Source organism: Phyllobates terribilis, unplaced genomic scaffold, assembly GCF_046119375.1.
Source record: "Phyllobates terribilis strain yellow unplaced genomic scaffold, ASM4611937v1 Scaffold_7__3_contigs__length_470593459, whole genome shotgun sequence".
Taxonomy (NCBI): Eukaryota; Metazoa; Chordata; class Amphibia; order Anura; family Dendrobatidae; genus Phyllobates; species Phyllobates terribilis.
In genome coordinates, this window is record NW_027362767.1 from 195,897,618 (window position 1) to 195,914,866 (window position 17,249).

The 17,249-nt window shown below is 49.6% G+C and overlaps 1 protein-coding gene across 1 annotated transcript in view; it reads left to right on the forward strand.

Moving 5' to 3' along the window:
- Positions 1-1,024: 1,024 nt before the first annotated feature.
- The window catches only part of LOC141154145 (moesin), a 138,078-nt gene continuing 121,853 nt past the window's right edge, over positions 1,025-17,249 (forward strand). The window contains exon 1 of the mRNA XM_073639645.1: positions 1,025-1,246. Coding sequence (XP_073495746.1) covers positions 1,040-1,246 — 207 coding nt within the window. The 5' untranslated portion in view covers positions 1,025-1,039. The remainder of the gene's footprint in view (positions 1,247-17,249) is intronic.

Genomic DNA, 17,249 nt, shown 5'->3' on the forward strand with positions numbered 1-17,249 from the left:
TTTATTTTATTTTTGTTAGCCATTAAAAGGTATCAGGACTACAAGATTATCTAGTTTTTCCCACTGAGAGCAGTCTATCAACTGGCTAACACGGTCCAAAGATAGAACTTTGAACATTTGCAAACAGACACAAAAACAATTGGTATATACCAAACAAGAAATCTTGAAATTATTACTTGCTCCTCAGAGAACCCCCCGCAGGGCAGGAGAGAAACCCCCCCGCAGGGCAGCACAGAGGAATGGCTGCTGCTTATGGGTTTTCTTCTCCTCACTCAAACACAAGGTGAGAAAACTACTGAGAGCATCATAAGAAAAACGGTTTTCTTTTTCTAAAAATGTGAAAAGCCCATAAAGTGTCAGTTCCTCCGGGTCAGTGCCGCCTCATACTCAGTCAGTGCCCCCCCCCCTGAGGAGTGAAGTGTGGAGGCCCCCCCCCGAGGAGTGAAGTGTGGAGGTCCCCCCGAGGAGTGAAGTGTGGAGGTCCCCCCGAGGAGTGAAGTGTGGAGGTCCCCCTGAGGAGTGAAGTGTGGAGGCCCCCTGAGGAGTGAAGTGTGGAGGCCCTCCGAGGAGTGAAGTGTGAGGTCCCCCGAGGAGTGAAGTGTGGAGGCCCCCCGAGGAGTGAAGTGTGGAGGCCCCCTGAGGAGTGAAGTGTGGAGGCCCCCGAGGAGTGAAGTGTGGGGCCCCTCCAGGAGTGAAGTGTGGAGGCCCCCGAGGAGTGAAGTGTGGGGCCCCTCCAGGAGTGAAGTGTGGAAGCCCCCGAGGAGTGAAGTGTGGGGCCCCTCCAGGAGTGAAGTGTGGAGGCCCCCGAGGAGTGAAGTGTGGGGCCCCTCGAGGAGTGAAGTGTGGAGGCCCTCGAGGAGTGAAGTGTGGGGCCTCCTCCGCCGCCATCCCCCGCACACAGGACGCAGCTCCTTCTCTCACCAGTGGCGACGATGCAGAGCGGCGGAGTATGAGGAGACCGGGCTGAGGGTTAGCGCGCCCTCCCAACTGTAGAGAGGGGCGTGGCCCGTGGGTCGGGGGCGGGGTCAGCGCGCCCGCTATGTGCTCTGCACTTCCCTGGGTGTGGTTACACTGGGTACAGCACAGACTTCGCTGTTCCGTTAGCAGCGGCAGCAGCTCCTCATTGTTACCGCGCATTCCCGGGCTCAGCCTTCCCGCATCTCCGCCCGAGCTGTATGGAGAGAAGCTGAGAACTGCTGCAAGGACGAGTGACCGAGCGACCGCCGCCACCACCATGCCGAAAACTGTGAGTGCTGCCTGCGCGACTGCCGGGAAAGTTTCCCTCCTCTCATCCCTGACAGTGTACAGCGCAGAGTGCGGGGCCGCCACTGCCATATAGAGCCCAGTGCCGTGCCACATACGTCCTGTGCCGGGGGGGGCTTCTCCCTGCCCCTCCGCCGGGGTCCGTCCGCTGCCGGGGGGCTTCTCCCTGCCCCTCCGCCGGGGTCCGTCCGCTGCCGGGGGGCTTCTCCCTGCCCCTCCGCCGGGGTCCGTCCGCCGCCGGGGGCTTCTCCCTGCCCCTCCGCCTCCGGGGTCCGTCCGCCGCCGGGGGCTTCTCCCTGCCCCTCCGCCTCCGGGGTCCGTCCGCCGCCGGGGGCTTCTCCCTGCCCCTCCGCCTCCGGGGTCCGTCCGCCGCCGGGGGCTTCTCCCTGCCCCTCCGCCTCCGGGGTCCGCCCGCCGCCCGGGGCTTCTCCCTGCCCCTCCGGGGTCCGGGCTTCTCCCTGCCCCTCCGGGGTCCGTCCGCCCGCCGCCGGGGGCTTCTCCCTGCCCCTCCGGGGTCCGGGCTTCTCCCTGCCCCTCCGGGGTCCGGGCTTCTCCCTGCCCCTCCGGGGTCCGGGCTTCTCCCTGCCCCTCCGGGGTCCGGGCTTCTCCCTGCCCCTCCGGGGTCCGTCCGCCCGCCGCCGGGGGCTTCTCCCTGCCCCTCCGGGGTCCGGGCTTCTCCCTGCCCCTCCGGGGTCCGGGCTTCTCCCTGCCCCTCCGGGGTCCGGGCTTCTCCCTGCCCCTCCGGGGTCCGGGCTTCTCCCTGCCCCTCCGGGGTCTGTCCGCCGCCGGGGGCTTCTCCCTGCCCCTCCGCCTCCGGGGTCAGTCCGCCGCCGGGGGCTTCTCCCTGCCCCTCCGCCTCCGGGGTCAGTCCGCCGCCGGGGGCTTCTCCCTGCCCCTCCGCCTCCGGGGTCCGTCCGCCGATACGGCAGCTGTGTCCCCTGTGTCAGAGCTTCATGCAGTGTCCTGCCAGCTGCTCAAAGGCACAGAGTGGGATAGTGGTCTACACAAGTGATGACGGCCTATTTTACATTTCCCATGGTGATGGCTGTGTGCTCAATTGTACCCATGGGAGTCTGCATGACCCATAGTGACTGCGGACCAAGTGCATGGCCCGTAGTGATGGCAGTATGTAGGACATGACCCATCGTCACACCGCTCTACACAACTGTCAGCAATGGCAGAGTGCACATCCCATTGCAGTGATGGTGCGTGGTGACGCTGTGTCCTGCTGTATGTGCTCAGTAGCTGTGATCCCCTATACTGTGCTCTGTATGATGAGGATGGAGGCTGCTGTACGGCTGGCGGGGGGCTACATATTGCATAGTCATGCTGTTACTTGTGCGGGTCTGTCCCCAGTGCTGGTGCGGAGTGGGGGCCACATCTGCTGAGCTGTACACTTCCCACATGTAAGATGTATGGAGGCGGCTGTCAGATACAGGTTATACAGCGCCCGGCGGTGGGCTTGTGGGTTAGCGGCTGCACTGTGGCCGGGGAGCGTTGAGAGCGTGCTGCCCCTTATTTATAAGGCTGCCCCTGTTCTCGGCACCATGCACATGGGCACCACATGCTGATATGTGACAGTCGTTACTGTACAGTGGTGGTTTCTGTAATTGCAGAGTGTATGGGTCACATCTCAGTAGTTGGTTGTTCGGGGCCGGTGTTTGACCACCTTTTGGGGTCCATGTTACAGCCCCATCCTGGCTTCTTGGAAGCGTCTCACCCGGTGTGGGTATACTCGGAGCCTGTAGGGTGGTGGTAGAGGTTGCCTGTCCCCTATTTGTTGGCTCTGCTGGCTGATGGAGGCTCCCGTCCTTATTTGACAGATCACATAGATTCCTGTTTTTCCCTGTGACTGAAGAGCTGTCATGTGGACGGCAGGGTGTGGTGATGGTGGTCTCGGCAGGGTGTGGTGATGGTGGTCTGTACTCTGCTGGAGATTCTTCCCCTCTTTTCTAGAAGTTAGCGGCTTCCTTGGGTGTATGACTCAGGGTGTCTCCTATGAGCGGCAGGAAGTGACCGCTGTTAACCCCTTGTGTTCTGATTCCTGCTCAGCGGAGGCTCCTTCTCCACTATAATACATGGCTGTGAGAAGGTTAATGATTGCATTTGTTTTGCGTCTCACCAAATTCTTCCAGTAGTAAAATATTGACCGTTACAGATGCAGAGGGATGACTTGGTTTGGTCTTTCTTCTGTACAGTTCTTCGCCTTCTTCAAATGACAAAGATGGCATTTGTACACCCACCAATGTTCACTGAATAGATCCATTCAGTAAGATCATCGTCTGTTTCCATGATGTGAGAAATCCCACTCTTAGCGCAAAATGCCGTTAATTCCGTGCTTCCTAGAGTCCGGGGTAAATCCACACGCTGCAGATTTGCTGCTGAAATCTCCCTGATCTTCCGTAGATCTGACTTGGCTTATACTGTGAGAATGTGGATTTCAGGATGAGTCAGTTGCAGAAATAGAGAAATATCTTGTATTCTAGTATCTGGATGAGTCGGCTTTATATTCCAGCCGCAGTGTATTGATGAACACGATGGAGGGAAAATCCGCACACGTGTAAAAGCCAGTGTCCATACATGATAATGCGGGGCCAGGGGCCGCTTTCTGTGCGATCAGTTGTATGTCTTCTGGTTTTCCCATAAACGTAGATGTGAGAGAAGAATTTGGCTGTGGATCCGTGTGTTCACATGGGAGTGGATGGCCCACGAGGTGCGGCAGCCGCTCCTTCCTCTGCCCCGTCCACAACACCTGCACCCTCAGCCGCGCATGGAGACATGGTCAGCATCTGGATTTTACTCATGTCGGTTTGTAAAAAGTTTATTATTGACATCATTGGGCACCTTTTAATAATAAGTATTCTCATTTACAGTAGTCGGCTTCTCTCCCGACGCCATTCACAGAAGTGCGAGACCTCCTGTGTTCTCCATGGAACTGTCAGATGCCGGGGTGGCAGTCACGTCCGACCTCTATCAGGAGGCCCCATCACTACTTCTGTCACTTTTTCAGCTAGACTGGAGCTTTCTCTTTATACTTTTGAAGACTAGATGTAAGTTAGAAGGGCTGTCCGATGCTTTTATATTGATGGCCGCCCTTAGTGTATGTTCACACGTCAGTATAAAAAATTGTTCAGAGTTTTATCCAGAAAAGTACGTTTTGTTTTTTTTTCTCACTTGTCATCCGTTTGTGATCTTTTTTTTTTTTTTTTTTTTTTTTTTTTTTTTTAACCTGGCAGCTATTAATCATTCACAGTTTCATGCTACAGAATTGCGATGAATCTGTAAAAATCGTGTGCGACACTGTGTCCGTGCCGGATGTGGTTACAGATGCTGCTCTCTATACACAGTGCAGTGACTGAGCCCACCCCGGCGCTGCCCCCATGTCTGAACGCTGCTGCCAGTCAGTGCCAGATGCAGTTACAGCTGCTGCTCTCTACACAGTGAAGTGACTGAGCCCACCCCGGTGCTGCCCCCATGACTGAACACTGCTGCCAGTCAGTGCCGGATGTGGTTACAGCTGCTGCTCTCTATACACAGTGTAGTGACAGAGCCCGCCCCGGCGCTGCCCCCATGACTGAACGCTGCTGTCAGTCAGTGCCGGATGCAGTTAGGCTGGGTGCCCACGTAGCGTTTTTCAAGCGTTTATGCTGCGGAATTTCTGCAGCGTAAACGCTTGTGAAACGCTTGGTAATCCGCACCCCATGGTTCCCAAGGGGATTCCGCATGTTCTATGCACATGCTGCGGATTTTTCCGGAGCGTTTATGCTGCGTACAAAAATCCGCAGCATGTCATTTAATTTTGCGGAAGCGCAGCGGAACTCCCGCCATTGCCTTGCATTGAGACGCATAGAAACCGCGACTGTACATTTTTACAAGCGGCTTCTATACGTTTCTATGTGCGGATGGTACCCAGTTCTGGAGGAGAGGAGACTCTCATTCAGACCTGGGTACCATTGTACCTGTAAAAAAAGAATAAAATAAGAAAGTTTATACTCGCCTTTGCGAAGGTTTCTCTCTGAATGCCGGCATCGCTTGAGGACCTGCGGTGACGTCACAGTCATGTGACCGCAGGCCCTTCACCGCTCTGTCTCGCGATATGCCGGCATCCAGGAACCAGACAGGAACGAGCGCTGCAGCCACGCCGGGCATCGGGGGTGAGTATAGCTTTATTTGTTTTAATTTTTATGGTTCACACTGTATATGCTGTTTGCATGGATTTATACAGTGTGACCTAGTTGTCAAGCATTTTCCAAGTGATGCTATCGCCTGGAAAGCGCTTGTCAATCTGCATGCGGAAACGCATGTGAATCCGCATGTATTCTGCAGGAAAAACACATGCACAATCTGCATGCGTTTTTTCTGCCAGGGAGATGCAGAAATGCTGCAGAAATTTTCTGCTTCATTTCTGCATCGTGGGCACATAGCCTTACAGCTGTTGCTCTCTATACACAGTGCAGTGACAGAGCCCGCCCTGGCGCTGCCCCCATGACTGAACCCTGCTAGGAGGAATAAGGGTATGTGCACACGATGCAGAAAATTTCTGCATCATTTCTGCATCTCCCTGGCAGAAAAACGCATGCAGATTGTGCATGCGTTTTTCCTGCAGAATACATGCGTTTCCACATGCGGATTGACAAGCGCTTTCCAGGCGATTTTAGCATCACCTGGAAAGTGCTTGACAACTAGGTCACACTATATAAATCCATGCAACCAGCATGGATTTATATAGTGTGACCCGAGAGAGTGTATATACTTACCTCAGATGGCCCGCGCTGTCCTGCTTTACACTCCGTTCTCCCGGCAACTTTGAATTGAAAGACCTGCCGACGTCAGCGTCACGTGACCCGTCACATGACTCTGACGTCAGCGCAGGTCCTTCAACTCACTGCAAGTGCCGGGAACCAAGCAGGAGCGGTGCGCGGGCCGACAGATGGTAAGTATATATATATATATTTTATTTTATTCTTGTTTTACAGCTTTTTTAATGGTACCTGGGTGTGGATGAGACTCTCCTCTCCTCTACACTCGGGTACCATCCGCACATTAGAACGCGGCAATAACGCAAGTACAGATGCAGTCTTGCGGAATTGGCGCGTTCTAATGCAAGTCAATGGCGGCGAAAACGCCTCGTTTACGCAAAATTAATTGACATGCTGCGGATTTTTGAGCGCAGCGTTTACGCTGCAGAAAAATCCGCATCATGGGCACAGCACATGCGCATTTCAATTGGGGAACATTGCTGCCCTTCTACCATGCGTTTTTCATGCGTTTCCGCGGCGTTTACGCAACTGCAAAAACGCTGCGGAAACGCATTAAATACACATCGTGTGAACTCAGCCTAAAGGTAATTTTCTCCCAGCAGCGGGGCTCTAAGTGCCGCTGCCGGACAGGTTCAGAAAACGACTAACCTGCAGATTAACCCCATGTCTGAAGGGTCATAGCATTTTGTCACGTCACAGGTTCCCTTTAAACATTGTACAGTGAATTTTTCTTCCTGAAACATTCTTTGTATCTAAGCTGGCCCCCCTCCCCTTAAAACACAGCATCTGGGAGGTGTAGTCTTCATGCTTTTTCCCATATGCCTATTTTTCCCATATGTGTTATTTACTACCCCTTAAAAATAAAGGAGTTTTATTAAGTTATTTGTGAACATTTCTTGGTGGAGAAAGTAGCTAATTTCGATACATGTCTGTTAATGGAAAGGGAAAAAAATAACTTATTTTACACTATTGCCATTTTTCTAAAGAGGGGTGATATCTTTATTAGGCCAGATGGGGCCGAAGGCGTTCTGACAGATTTAAAGGGAATCTGTCACTAGGATCGTCCCTCCTGAGCCGTCTATATGGGCATGTAGGTAATGGGAAGCTGAATAACATGACATCTTGATATCTGCAATCCGATGTCTTATACCGGAGTGTCAGAAATGACAACGGCAGGATCATACAATATCCCACCGCTGCCACCAATTTGTCAGAGATTCATGCACCTGCTCAATCCCGATTACTCACTAGCTATCGGCAAGCAAGCAGTGAGCGTATGACGTACACACCTCCAAATTCCAATGCATGGAATATGTGTATATGCCCCTGTAGGTCACTGTCAGCTTCACGATAGCCCAATTACTATTATTCACTGCCACCACCGATCAGTTTTAAGATACAGACCTGATCGGACGCCTGCTTTCTGGTAATGTATGGCTTCGGGGAAGGAACGATTATAGAGCAAAAGAAACAGAACTATTAAATTTGATATTTAATCCAGGCAGTGTTCTGAAAAATATACAAAGGGGACAATACAATACAGAATATACAGTTACACAAAATAAAAGGGATTAACAGAAGAAACTTACTAGACAGATCGCAGAGACTATTCAGTTTAGCTGGAGGGGAGGCGCTCCAAAGTCCCATTATCTATCTCCCGGCATGAGTATAGATCCAGGCTCCGCTGAATCCTTTATGCCAAAGGGGGGCCCTGCCCACTCACTCACCTGTGATGACTTCACGTGGACTGGTCTCCGCCGTTCATGGTTTTATTAAAATCTATAATTTCTGCAATTACTTCTCGCTGGTTGATTGCAGAAGTTCGCAAGTGACACTATTTTTTTATTGCAAATTTACCAGTCTGTAGAGACCAGACATGAACTGGCTGCTGTCCGTTATTTTGGTACTTTTGCGTTGGAGGTCACCGGCAAGGCTCTCCGATACGGAAAAATGTGTATTGTTTCTTAGCTAACCCTGCCACTAAAAATGTGTACCATCGCAATCAGAAGTATAGAACTTCCTATATTCCATATTTTGTATCGGTGCCCGTGAGACTGCAGATTGAACACATATGCAAATGAGAATGTCATGGCTATTGTGGAGAGTGAGATGGATTTCCTTTTGAGGCTTAACGAGCGGTTTCCTCTTTAGCCAGGTGTCTACAGGTCTCTGCTACTATGAGCTACATTCATATGGTAATTAGTCTGGACAATTGAGTTTGCCACCTCTCTTGTGTACTGCGATTTGCATAGAGACAGCTTCATAGATTGCAAGCTCTACTCCTTGCAGGTAAGATAGGGGAGGGGGGGCATGAGTTGCTTGGAGGAAAGGAGAGATCTTTAGCATTTTCTATGACACTGAGAAACTCACATTTTTCTCATATGTAAATGAGCTGTTCCAGGCTATGGGCTGGACCCTTGTTTTATATAAAAGGAGGCGTTATCAGTGTGAGACATGTAATGACTGACAGTCTGCTCTCCTGATCTCACTGCAGAGCTGTGTGTGGTTATACCTGACCTATCTACTGGCTCCTCTCCGCTTCCAGCTCACAGGCAGGTGGTCCAGTATAGCAGAGCTGTGAGAGCTGCAGCAAATGTGTTTGTAAGGAGACGATTCTGCTTTTTTGTGTTCGTTGTCTCACACTGTTAACTATTTCAGTCAATTATAATAATCTCAGGGAGATCTATGACTGGCCCATTGCCTCGAACAGCTTATTTACATACAAGAAAAACGTGGATTTCTCTGTAATAAGATATAGGATCACAGTTATCAAGGCGTCATCTTATTCAGCTTCCTATGACCTACATGGCCATATAGACGGCTCCGGAGGGACGATGGTGGCATGTTATTAGGTTCCTATGACCTACATGCCGATATCGACGGCTCAGAAGGGACGATCCTACTGACAGATTACCCTAAGAAACAATTTTGTGGTGCAGAAGGACAGTCTAAAATTGTAGAAAGGAGAAAATATCCAGCAAAAAAGGAGCTGTCCTTAAAATCGTTGGAGCTGATGAACGGCATCATGCGCTATTGGATGTTATAATAAACTTCAATGATTGTAAGGAGCCCTCCTTTTTGCTGGATATTTTTTCCTCTCTACTATGTATCCTTGGCAGACTGCTTGCTTCTGTGCATGAAGGGCGTCCCACCCCGGGTGAGCTGACATTTCTATTTATACTTCTGATGTCTAAGATGCTCCAAATCTTAGAAGAGCTTCGCCTCTTAATAAATGATGAGCATTTTACTCCTCCTGGCTTCTGCTTAGGTCTTTGTTTTGGTTTAGTTTTCTTTCTTACAATTTTTACCCTGGGTGTAAAGTAAGGATATGGGTGCGAAATGCCTAAAGTTATAGAAATACCTAAATATATGTCTGTGTTTGAACGTATAACAGCTGATAAATCTGATGCTTGTCTGTAACTTTGGATTGTTTTCTGCCAATATCTAACTAGAAAGCATCTTCAATAGCATGAAGAAACATGGCCGCTGCCGTGTTCCTATGTGGATTTTCTGAATATAATCCGCCTATGGGCCTTTCCCCTTACACAGTTGTTATACGGTGCAATGCAAGGGTCCTCGGGCGTCCTCACCCCAGGTTGTAGTTCTGCCCTGTGATTGCACCTTGTGAGTATGGAGCAGCTATTCCTGCACTTCTGGCATTTCCTGGGGTCACTTTTTTCCCAGGGTAGTGGAGATAACTTTCTTGCATAGAGTTTTACTATTAACTGTTTTCCAATCCTTAGCCAGCTTCACGCTGTATGGTCGTGTACAAACTTGACAGGCTTAAAGCTTAATAGAAAACTAGCCAAAAATGCTTAGATTCAAGCTGAAACAAGGTTTGGCCTTTGCTCTAAATGCAATCACCCGCAGCAGGGGCCTCGCTCCAGAAGATGGTAACCTTCCACAGCCCAGCGTCTGTACTTAATGCAATACATGATGTGGAGATATTCATTAACACTGTTACACAGCACAGATGTTCTGCTGCGCGGCCATCGCTTCCTGCTATAGAAAGCATTGTCTACCCAACTACATCTTATCGGAAGGAAGTGTCAGCGAGTGCAGTGGGGGAAGTGACACCATCCCACTTCTTCAGCACTAGAAGAGTTTAGCTAAATCTTGAGAAACCAGAGGCCATCCTGTGTAGGTCTTTTTGCTGCGCTCACATGAAGCCTTACCAGGTGGCTGCAGAACCCATGAGGTCTCGTCACAAAAGCTGACCCTGGCATCCCTCATGTGGGCAGCGCACATTTCACGAGGGCAGCTGTGGGCCAGCGCCAGCCTCATGTGCAGTAGACTAAATACAAAGGAAATGAATCACTGGGACAGAATAATCTAGATTCACATTTGTCCAGTGGCTTCTCGATTTCTCTGTAAGCTTTCATTCAGAATGAGCTGGGGGGTTTCTAGTGACTCGGTGGGTATGACTAATACTGGTAAATCCTGCCACGCCTTGTACTCCACTGCCTGTATCCGGCCCCACAGCACAGTGTGAGCTAGAAGACCATTAAAGGTGCAGATCCCAGTGACTGTAAGACGCTAATGTGTCTGGATAAGCGGTGCAGACCAGCATGCTTCTACAAGGGGTCTCCACAGATGAGTGTAAATGCTCCCGATATGTAGTGTCACATGATAAATGCCATCATACAGGTGCTCCTTCCATAGTTATCTTACAGTCCTTGGATAAAGGAAGCTCCGACAATTTACAAAACCTAGTTACAAACGAGGCTTGTCTGCATTGGATGCTCCGCCGGAGATCCGGCCAAGCAAGATCGCACATGGGATTGACCTGTTAGCACTTTCTGCAGAACTTCACTCAGTATTTTAGCAAAGTTTTAGCCATATTGCTTGTCCTGTGATCAGGCCCATAGACTTTATGGAGAACCTTTGCCTTCAGGGAGTCCTCATGGCAGAGGTTTGGCTGCGATATATCAACACCAACTGTATGGAAAAGCACTGAATGTAGCACTTGTACGTGGCATTTCAGTGATTCCTTCTCTGGATTGTTTGGGGTGCCAGTGGTCGGACCCCCAGCGATCCACAAGTTATTACCCATACTTTGGATATATGATGAATTTTAATAATAAGAATTGCCTTTTGGTAAGTCCCGTAAATTGAGAGATGGAGACTCCATGGTTCGGACTTGTCTTTTCAGCACATCCCAGCAAAACTAAATCCTATTGAGATCTCAGAAATGATTCATCACCTTGAACTTTGTGATCTCTTGATAAACCATTTGTGAACTATGGCAGGATGTATTCTCCCGCTGAGAAGCCGCTGCATCAGGGATTACCATTGCCATGGAAGGGTCTACTTGCTCTGTATCAATATTAGGTTGGTGGTGCATGGCAAAGTAACATCATCATGGTAGTCAGGACCCAAGGTCTACCAGTCAAACGGTTTACCAGTTGCCCAGAGCATTGCGCTGCCTGCACCAGGCTTCCTTCTTCCCATAGTGCGTTTTGGTGATATCCCATTCTCCGTTTAGCGATGTGCTGCCTGAGCCAGGCTTCCTTCTTCCCATAGCTCGTCCAGGTGATCTCTCTCCCCATTTAGCGATGTGCTGCCTGCGCCAGGCTTCCTTCTTCCCATAGCGCGTCCAGGTGATCTCTCTCCCCATTTAGCGATGTGCTGCCTGCGCCAGGCTTCCTTCTTCCCATAGCGCTTCCTGGTGATCTCTCCCCGTTTAGCGATGTGCTGCCTGCCCCAGGATTCCTTCTTCCCATAGCGCTTCCTGGTGATCTCTCCCCGTTTAGTGATGTGCTGCCTGCCCCAGGCTTCCTTCTTCCCATAGCGCGTCCAGGTGATCTCTCTCCCCGTTTAGCGATGTGCTGCCTGCCCCAGGCTTCCTTCTTCCCATAGCGCGTCCTGGTGATCTCTCTCCCTGTTCAGCGATGTGCTGCCTGCGCCAGGTGTCCTTCCTGGTGATGTCCCGTTCTCTGTTTAGCAATGTGCTGCCTGCGCCAGGCTTCCTTCTTCCTAGTGATCTCTCTCCCTGTTTAGCAATGTGGTGCCTGCGCCAGGCTTCCTTCTTCCTGGTGATCTCTCTCCCTGTTTAGCGATGTCCTGCCTGCGCCAAGCTTCCTTCTTCCTGGTGATATCCCGTCCTCTGTTTAGCAATGTGGTGCCTGCGCCAGGCTGCCTTCTTCCTGGTGATATCCAGTTCTCTGTTTAGCAATGTGCTGCCTGCCCCATGCTTCTTCCTGGTGATCTCTCTCCCTGTTTAGCGATGTGCTGCCTGCGCCAGGCTTCCTTCTTCCCATAGCTCGTCCTGGTGATCTCTCTCCCCGTTTAGCGATGTGCTGCCTGAGCCAGACTTCCTTCTTCCTGGTGATATCCCTTTCTGTTTATCAATGTGGTGCCTGCGCCAGCCTTCCTTCTTCCTGGTGATCTCTCTCCCCGTTTAGCAATGTCCTGCCTTAGATAGAACATAGCCTTAGATGACATGATGTTGGCGCCTCCTCACCCAGTTTCATCAGTGGAGTGAGAGAAACTCGGTGCATCGTGCTACCAATGTTGCACTTTACACTTCCTTTGCCACCTTTTGGCTGGATGGCTGCGTTACTTTACACCAATATTTTGTGCAAAATAATGCCCCCTTTTCTTCTCTTTCCATTTCTGTCTCTCGGTATAACAAACGTATGTAAGAAAATGTAGCAGAAGCTTTGTGGGTTCAGCGGGTGTGAAATAATACTGCAAGTGATAAATCTCCTATCGATAGGATCGTGTGAATGGAGGGAGGTGCGTGTTCTCTGCCTGTACTTGGTTCCATGGGACTGGCAGAGTCCAGCGCTCGGCTCTTTCCAGCAGTCCCATCACCAGTGAGTGGAGCAGAAGCCGAGCATTGCCCTCTGCTGTATGGGAAATGACTCTGCAGGACCTCTCTCCGGCTTCTGGGGTCCTTGCAGTTCAGATTCTGAGATCCGCACTTATGGACAGGACTTGCAGTTTTGTCAGACCCCATTGCTTTTCCCTGGCTGCTTAGATTTGGTTATTTTCTCACTTCTTGATGCCCCTGATCCTTCTTCTTCTTTGCCCCTCTGTGCTGACATGGCTTCCAGCTTGCTCTATGGTATTGATGTTTTGAGGAGAGGACGTGAATCCTATCCTGTGACTGGGGCGTCTCTGCCGGGGTGAAGATAACGTTTAACGCTTCAGTGAATGACAGATCTTCACCTTCCACTTTCTGGAGAAACAGGCGGTGGTCTCTGCCTTTACGTGGGGACATTGCACTGTAGATATTAAACCATGTGCATGACTGGTCTGCTGTGGTGCAGTGCTTCACGCTCCTGGCACACAAGCTGTGACCGGTCTTAGGGGTTATCTGAGATTCGATACTTTAATGGGGTTTCCAGATTCAGCAAACTGTTGTACCCAGTCACAGTTAAGTGTAAAAAGAAAAACATGAGCTTTACTTCCCCTGCCCCGGTCCAGATCTGATTCAGAACAATAGTAGCTGTTCTGCAGCACCTGGCAGCAGCCGCTACACACTGAAGGGAGCTGAACCCTTTAAATATACTGGAAATTGATAAATGGACCATCTACCTGTTAAATGATATAGACATTGTTTTCTACCCACCATGTGTATTTGTGGTGAAAAAAAAATCATTCTTGTAGTTGGGTTTCATTAAAAATGTTTCACTGTTGGCTCTTACAGGCTTTTTGTTTTCCTTCACATTCTGATGTGTCCTGTGGAGTCAGTCGGTGTCGGAGGTTTGGCTTACCCACTCCACAGCCCTGGTCCTGGTGGGGGTGTTTCTCAGAGATCGGCCCCTTAGTGAAGACAAGTCCTGATGTTTCAGCCCACCGAGCCTTTGAGGACAATCGTAGCTTTTTGTGGGAACATTGAGGAAGGCCCTTCCTATTCCCAATGACTGTGTCCAGCGAGGTCCATTAGGGCATGGTGGGTGAGTTTGTGACCGACCCACTCGGAGCTCCGACCTCCACCAAATCCAACACTCTTGGTATGAACAAGAACTGAGACTACACTCCCGGCCCTCCCATCTAACATCAGGGCTGTCCTCACAAATCCTTCACTGGAAACATGGGCAAAAATTCCCTCAGACGCTCAAAATCTTGCAACAAGGCTTAGTAGGAGCGTGCAGAGTGTGCGGACTCCATGTTCCTCCCTGCGGGACATCCTAAAGGCCGCAGTAGGTGTGAGATCTGTGTCATTCTGTATTTAGGGCATTATGGCGTCTGTCCAGCAGTTGTGATCTGCTATTCCTCAGCACTGCAGGGTCGGGGGTTTGGTCGGCAGCGCTGGACTTGTTTGTTTTCTCCAGCTCTGAATTGCTGCCATCTCCTCCTCTATCTTTGTTTTGTCACCTTTGTATTTGCTTAGAAAAGTAGATAATGTGAGTAATATTTACTCTTGATTATCGTGGTCAGATTTGTGTGTTTACATAATTGCTGCGCTCCGCCATCGGAAGTGATCAAAACCGCGCTCCCTGGCTGTGGGCCACAGACGTATCCTGCAGGTTACAGGCCAGGATGAAGGGACTTCCCTCCTACGTGTAGTTAGGTCTGACATTGAGGAGCCATGGGGTGCGATAGAAGGTTCTCATTAAAGACGAAGAGTATATATTGTGCCACTGCTCCTCGGTTATTGCTCTGTAACCAATTGATGCCCGTTATGGGAACCTCACTGCGTCCTCTGTGACTACAGACACGTCAGTAAATGCTTAGTCTGTATTCGCACCAAAAACTACTGGGCGATCATCCTGCATTGTTGTAAATCTTAGCACCCGGTGAAAAGGAACCGGACAGCCGATACATGTATCCGACACTGGCTGCATGATTGTGTGTGTGTGTGTGTGTGTGTGTGTGTGTGTGTCGCCCCCAGCCTGCTGCTTGTTCTGGATGCTTGTAGGTGACTTGTAGGTTTTTGCGCTTTCTTACCTCTTTGAGGTGTGTGTGTGTGTGTGTGTCGCCCCCAGCCTGCTGCTTGTTCTGGATGCTTGTAGGTGACTTGTAGGTTTTTGCGCTTTCTTACCTCTTTGAGGTGTGTTGTGTGTGTGTGTGTGTGTGTGTGTGTCGCCCCCAGCCTGCTGCTTGTTCTGGATACTTGTAGTTGACTTGTAGGTTTTTGCGCTTTGTTACCTCTTTGAGGTGTGTGTGTGTGTGTGTGTCGCCCCCAGCCTGCTGCTTGTTCTGGATGCTTGTAGGTGACTTGTAGGTTTTTGCGCTTTCTTACCTCTTTGAGGTGTGTGTGTGTGTCGCCCCCAGCCTGCTGCTTGTTCTGGATACTTGTAGGTGACTTGTAGGTTTTTGCGCTTTCTTACCTCTTTGAGGTGTGTGTGTGTGTGTCGCCCCCAGCCTGCTGCTTGTTCTGGATGCTTGTAGTTTTTTGCGCTTTGTTACCTCTTTGAGGTGTGTGTGTGTGTCGCCCCCAGCCTGCTGCTTGTTCTGGATGCTTGTAGGTGACTTGTAGGTTTTTTCGCTTTGTTACCTCTTTGAGGTGTGTGTGTGTCGCCCCCAGCCTGCTGCTTGGTCTGGATGCTTGTAGGTGACTTGTAGGTTTTTTCGCTTTGTTACCTCTTTGAGGTGTGATGTTTTCTGTGAAGCTGCTTTGTTTCGGAGCTTCGTGTTGCTCAGCTTTGACAGCTTATGTAATATCACTTTTTTTAGGATGTTTTCCCTACAGAAATGCTGTTATATGCATTTGTTGTTGTTTTTTATCTGCAGATTTTCATCATCTCATTTAAGTATTTAGGGAAAATCCGCCAAAAAAATCAAAATGCACATTAACCGCTGGGGAGACTGACATGTTGCCGATTACAGAAATTCACTGCAGGTCAGGTAACAGCGTAAATAAACCAGAACCCGCAGTCAGCGTGAGGTTTACAGTAATCCATACACCTCGCTGGAACTGCAAAAATATTCTCCTCTTGGGAATTGAGCCTAATAGGGAGGATCACCGCTTGGACAACCCCTCCTTAAGTGCCAAACGTATATCTTACCTCCTGGAATGGCGCTGTTCAGGTACAGGTGCTTCTCACTAAATTAGAATATCACCAAAAAATAGTCATTACACACAGAGGGATCTATTATATAGAGTCATTACACACAGAGCGATCTATTATATAGAGTCATTACACACAGAGGGATCTATTATATAGAGTCATTACACACAGAGGGATCTATTATATAGAGTCGTTACGCGCAGAGGGATCTATTATATAGAGTCGTTACGCGCAGAGGGATCTATTATATAGAGTCGTTACGCGCAGAGGGATCTATTATATAGAGTTGTTACGCGCAGAGGGATCTATTATATAGAGTCGTTACGCGCAGAGGGATCTATTATATAGAGTCGTTACGCGCAGAGGGATCTATTATATAGAGTCGTTACGCGCAGAGGGATCTATTATATAGAGTTGTTACGCGCAGAGGGATCTATTATATAGAGTCGTTACGCGCAGAGGGATCTATTATATAGAGTCGTTACGCGCAGAGGGATCTATTATATAGAGTCGTTACGCGCAGAGGGATCTATTTCACGTGATTATTTCTGGTAATGTTGATGATTATGGCTTACAGCCAATGAAACACAAAAGTCAGGGCTGCTTTTGCATCAATGCGTCGTGGCATGGAGGCGATCCAGCAATACCTGTACATGGCCGATCCATTCCTCTAGTACTATGGCTATGATAGATCTGATGCCTCTGTCACTCCAGATCTATTCCCCGCCCAGCGCCACCGCCATCTGCATAACAGACTGCCTCTATGTTGTGTTAGTTACTTCAGGCGGGTGAGCCTTCAATCAAACAGGAGGAGGTGGCACTGGATGGGATATAGAGCTGGAGTGATAGAGGCTTCAGATCTACCAAAGCCCTTCAGCCTCATTTGCATAACAATTCAGATGGTGCTTTCTCAGTGATGGTGATGGGGAGCTGACCGGCCATGTAAAGGTATTGCTGGACTTCTCTTTGAAGGAGCGACATGTGCTTATAGTTAGTTTTTTGACAGATTGTTGTTTTTTGTTTTTTTTTTTGTTTTGTTTTTGTGAAACTCTGCAATTCAAAAGGCAATCTCAGAATCCGTGTGATGTGTAGATAGAAAAATATTAAAATGTAAGGGTTCATTTGTTGATGCCAAACTGAAAAGATGTTGTCAAAGTAAAGAGACTTTTCATGTGATATGTAGAAGCATTTCAGACTTGCCACAAAAAGGGGCACGTGGCAAGGACTGATCAGTGACGCAGATCAAGCAAGTCAAAAATATCTG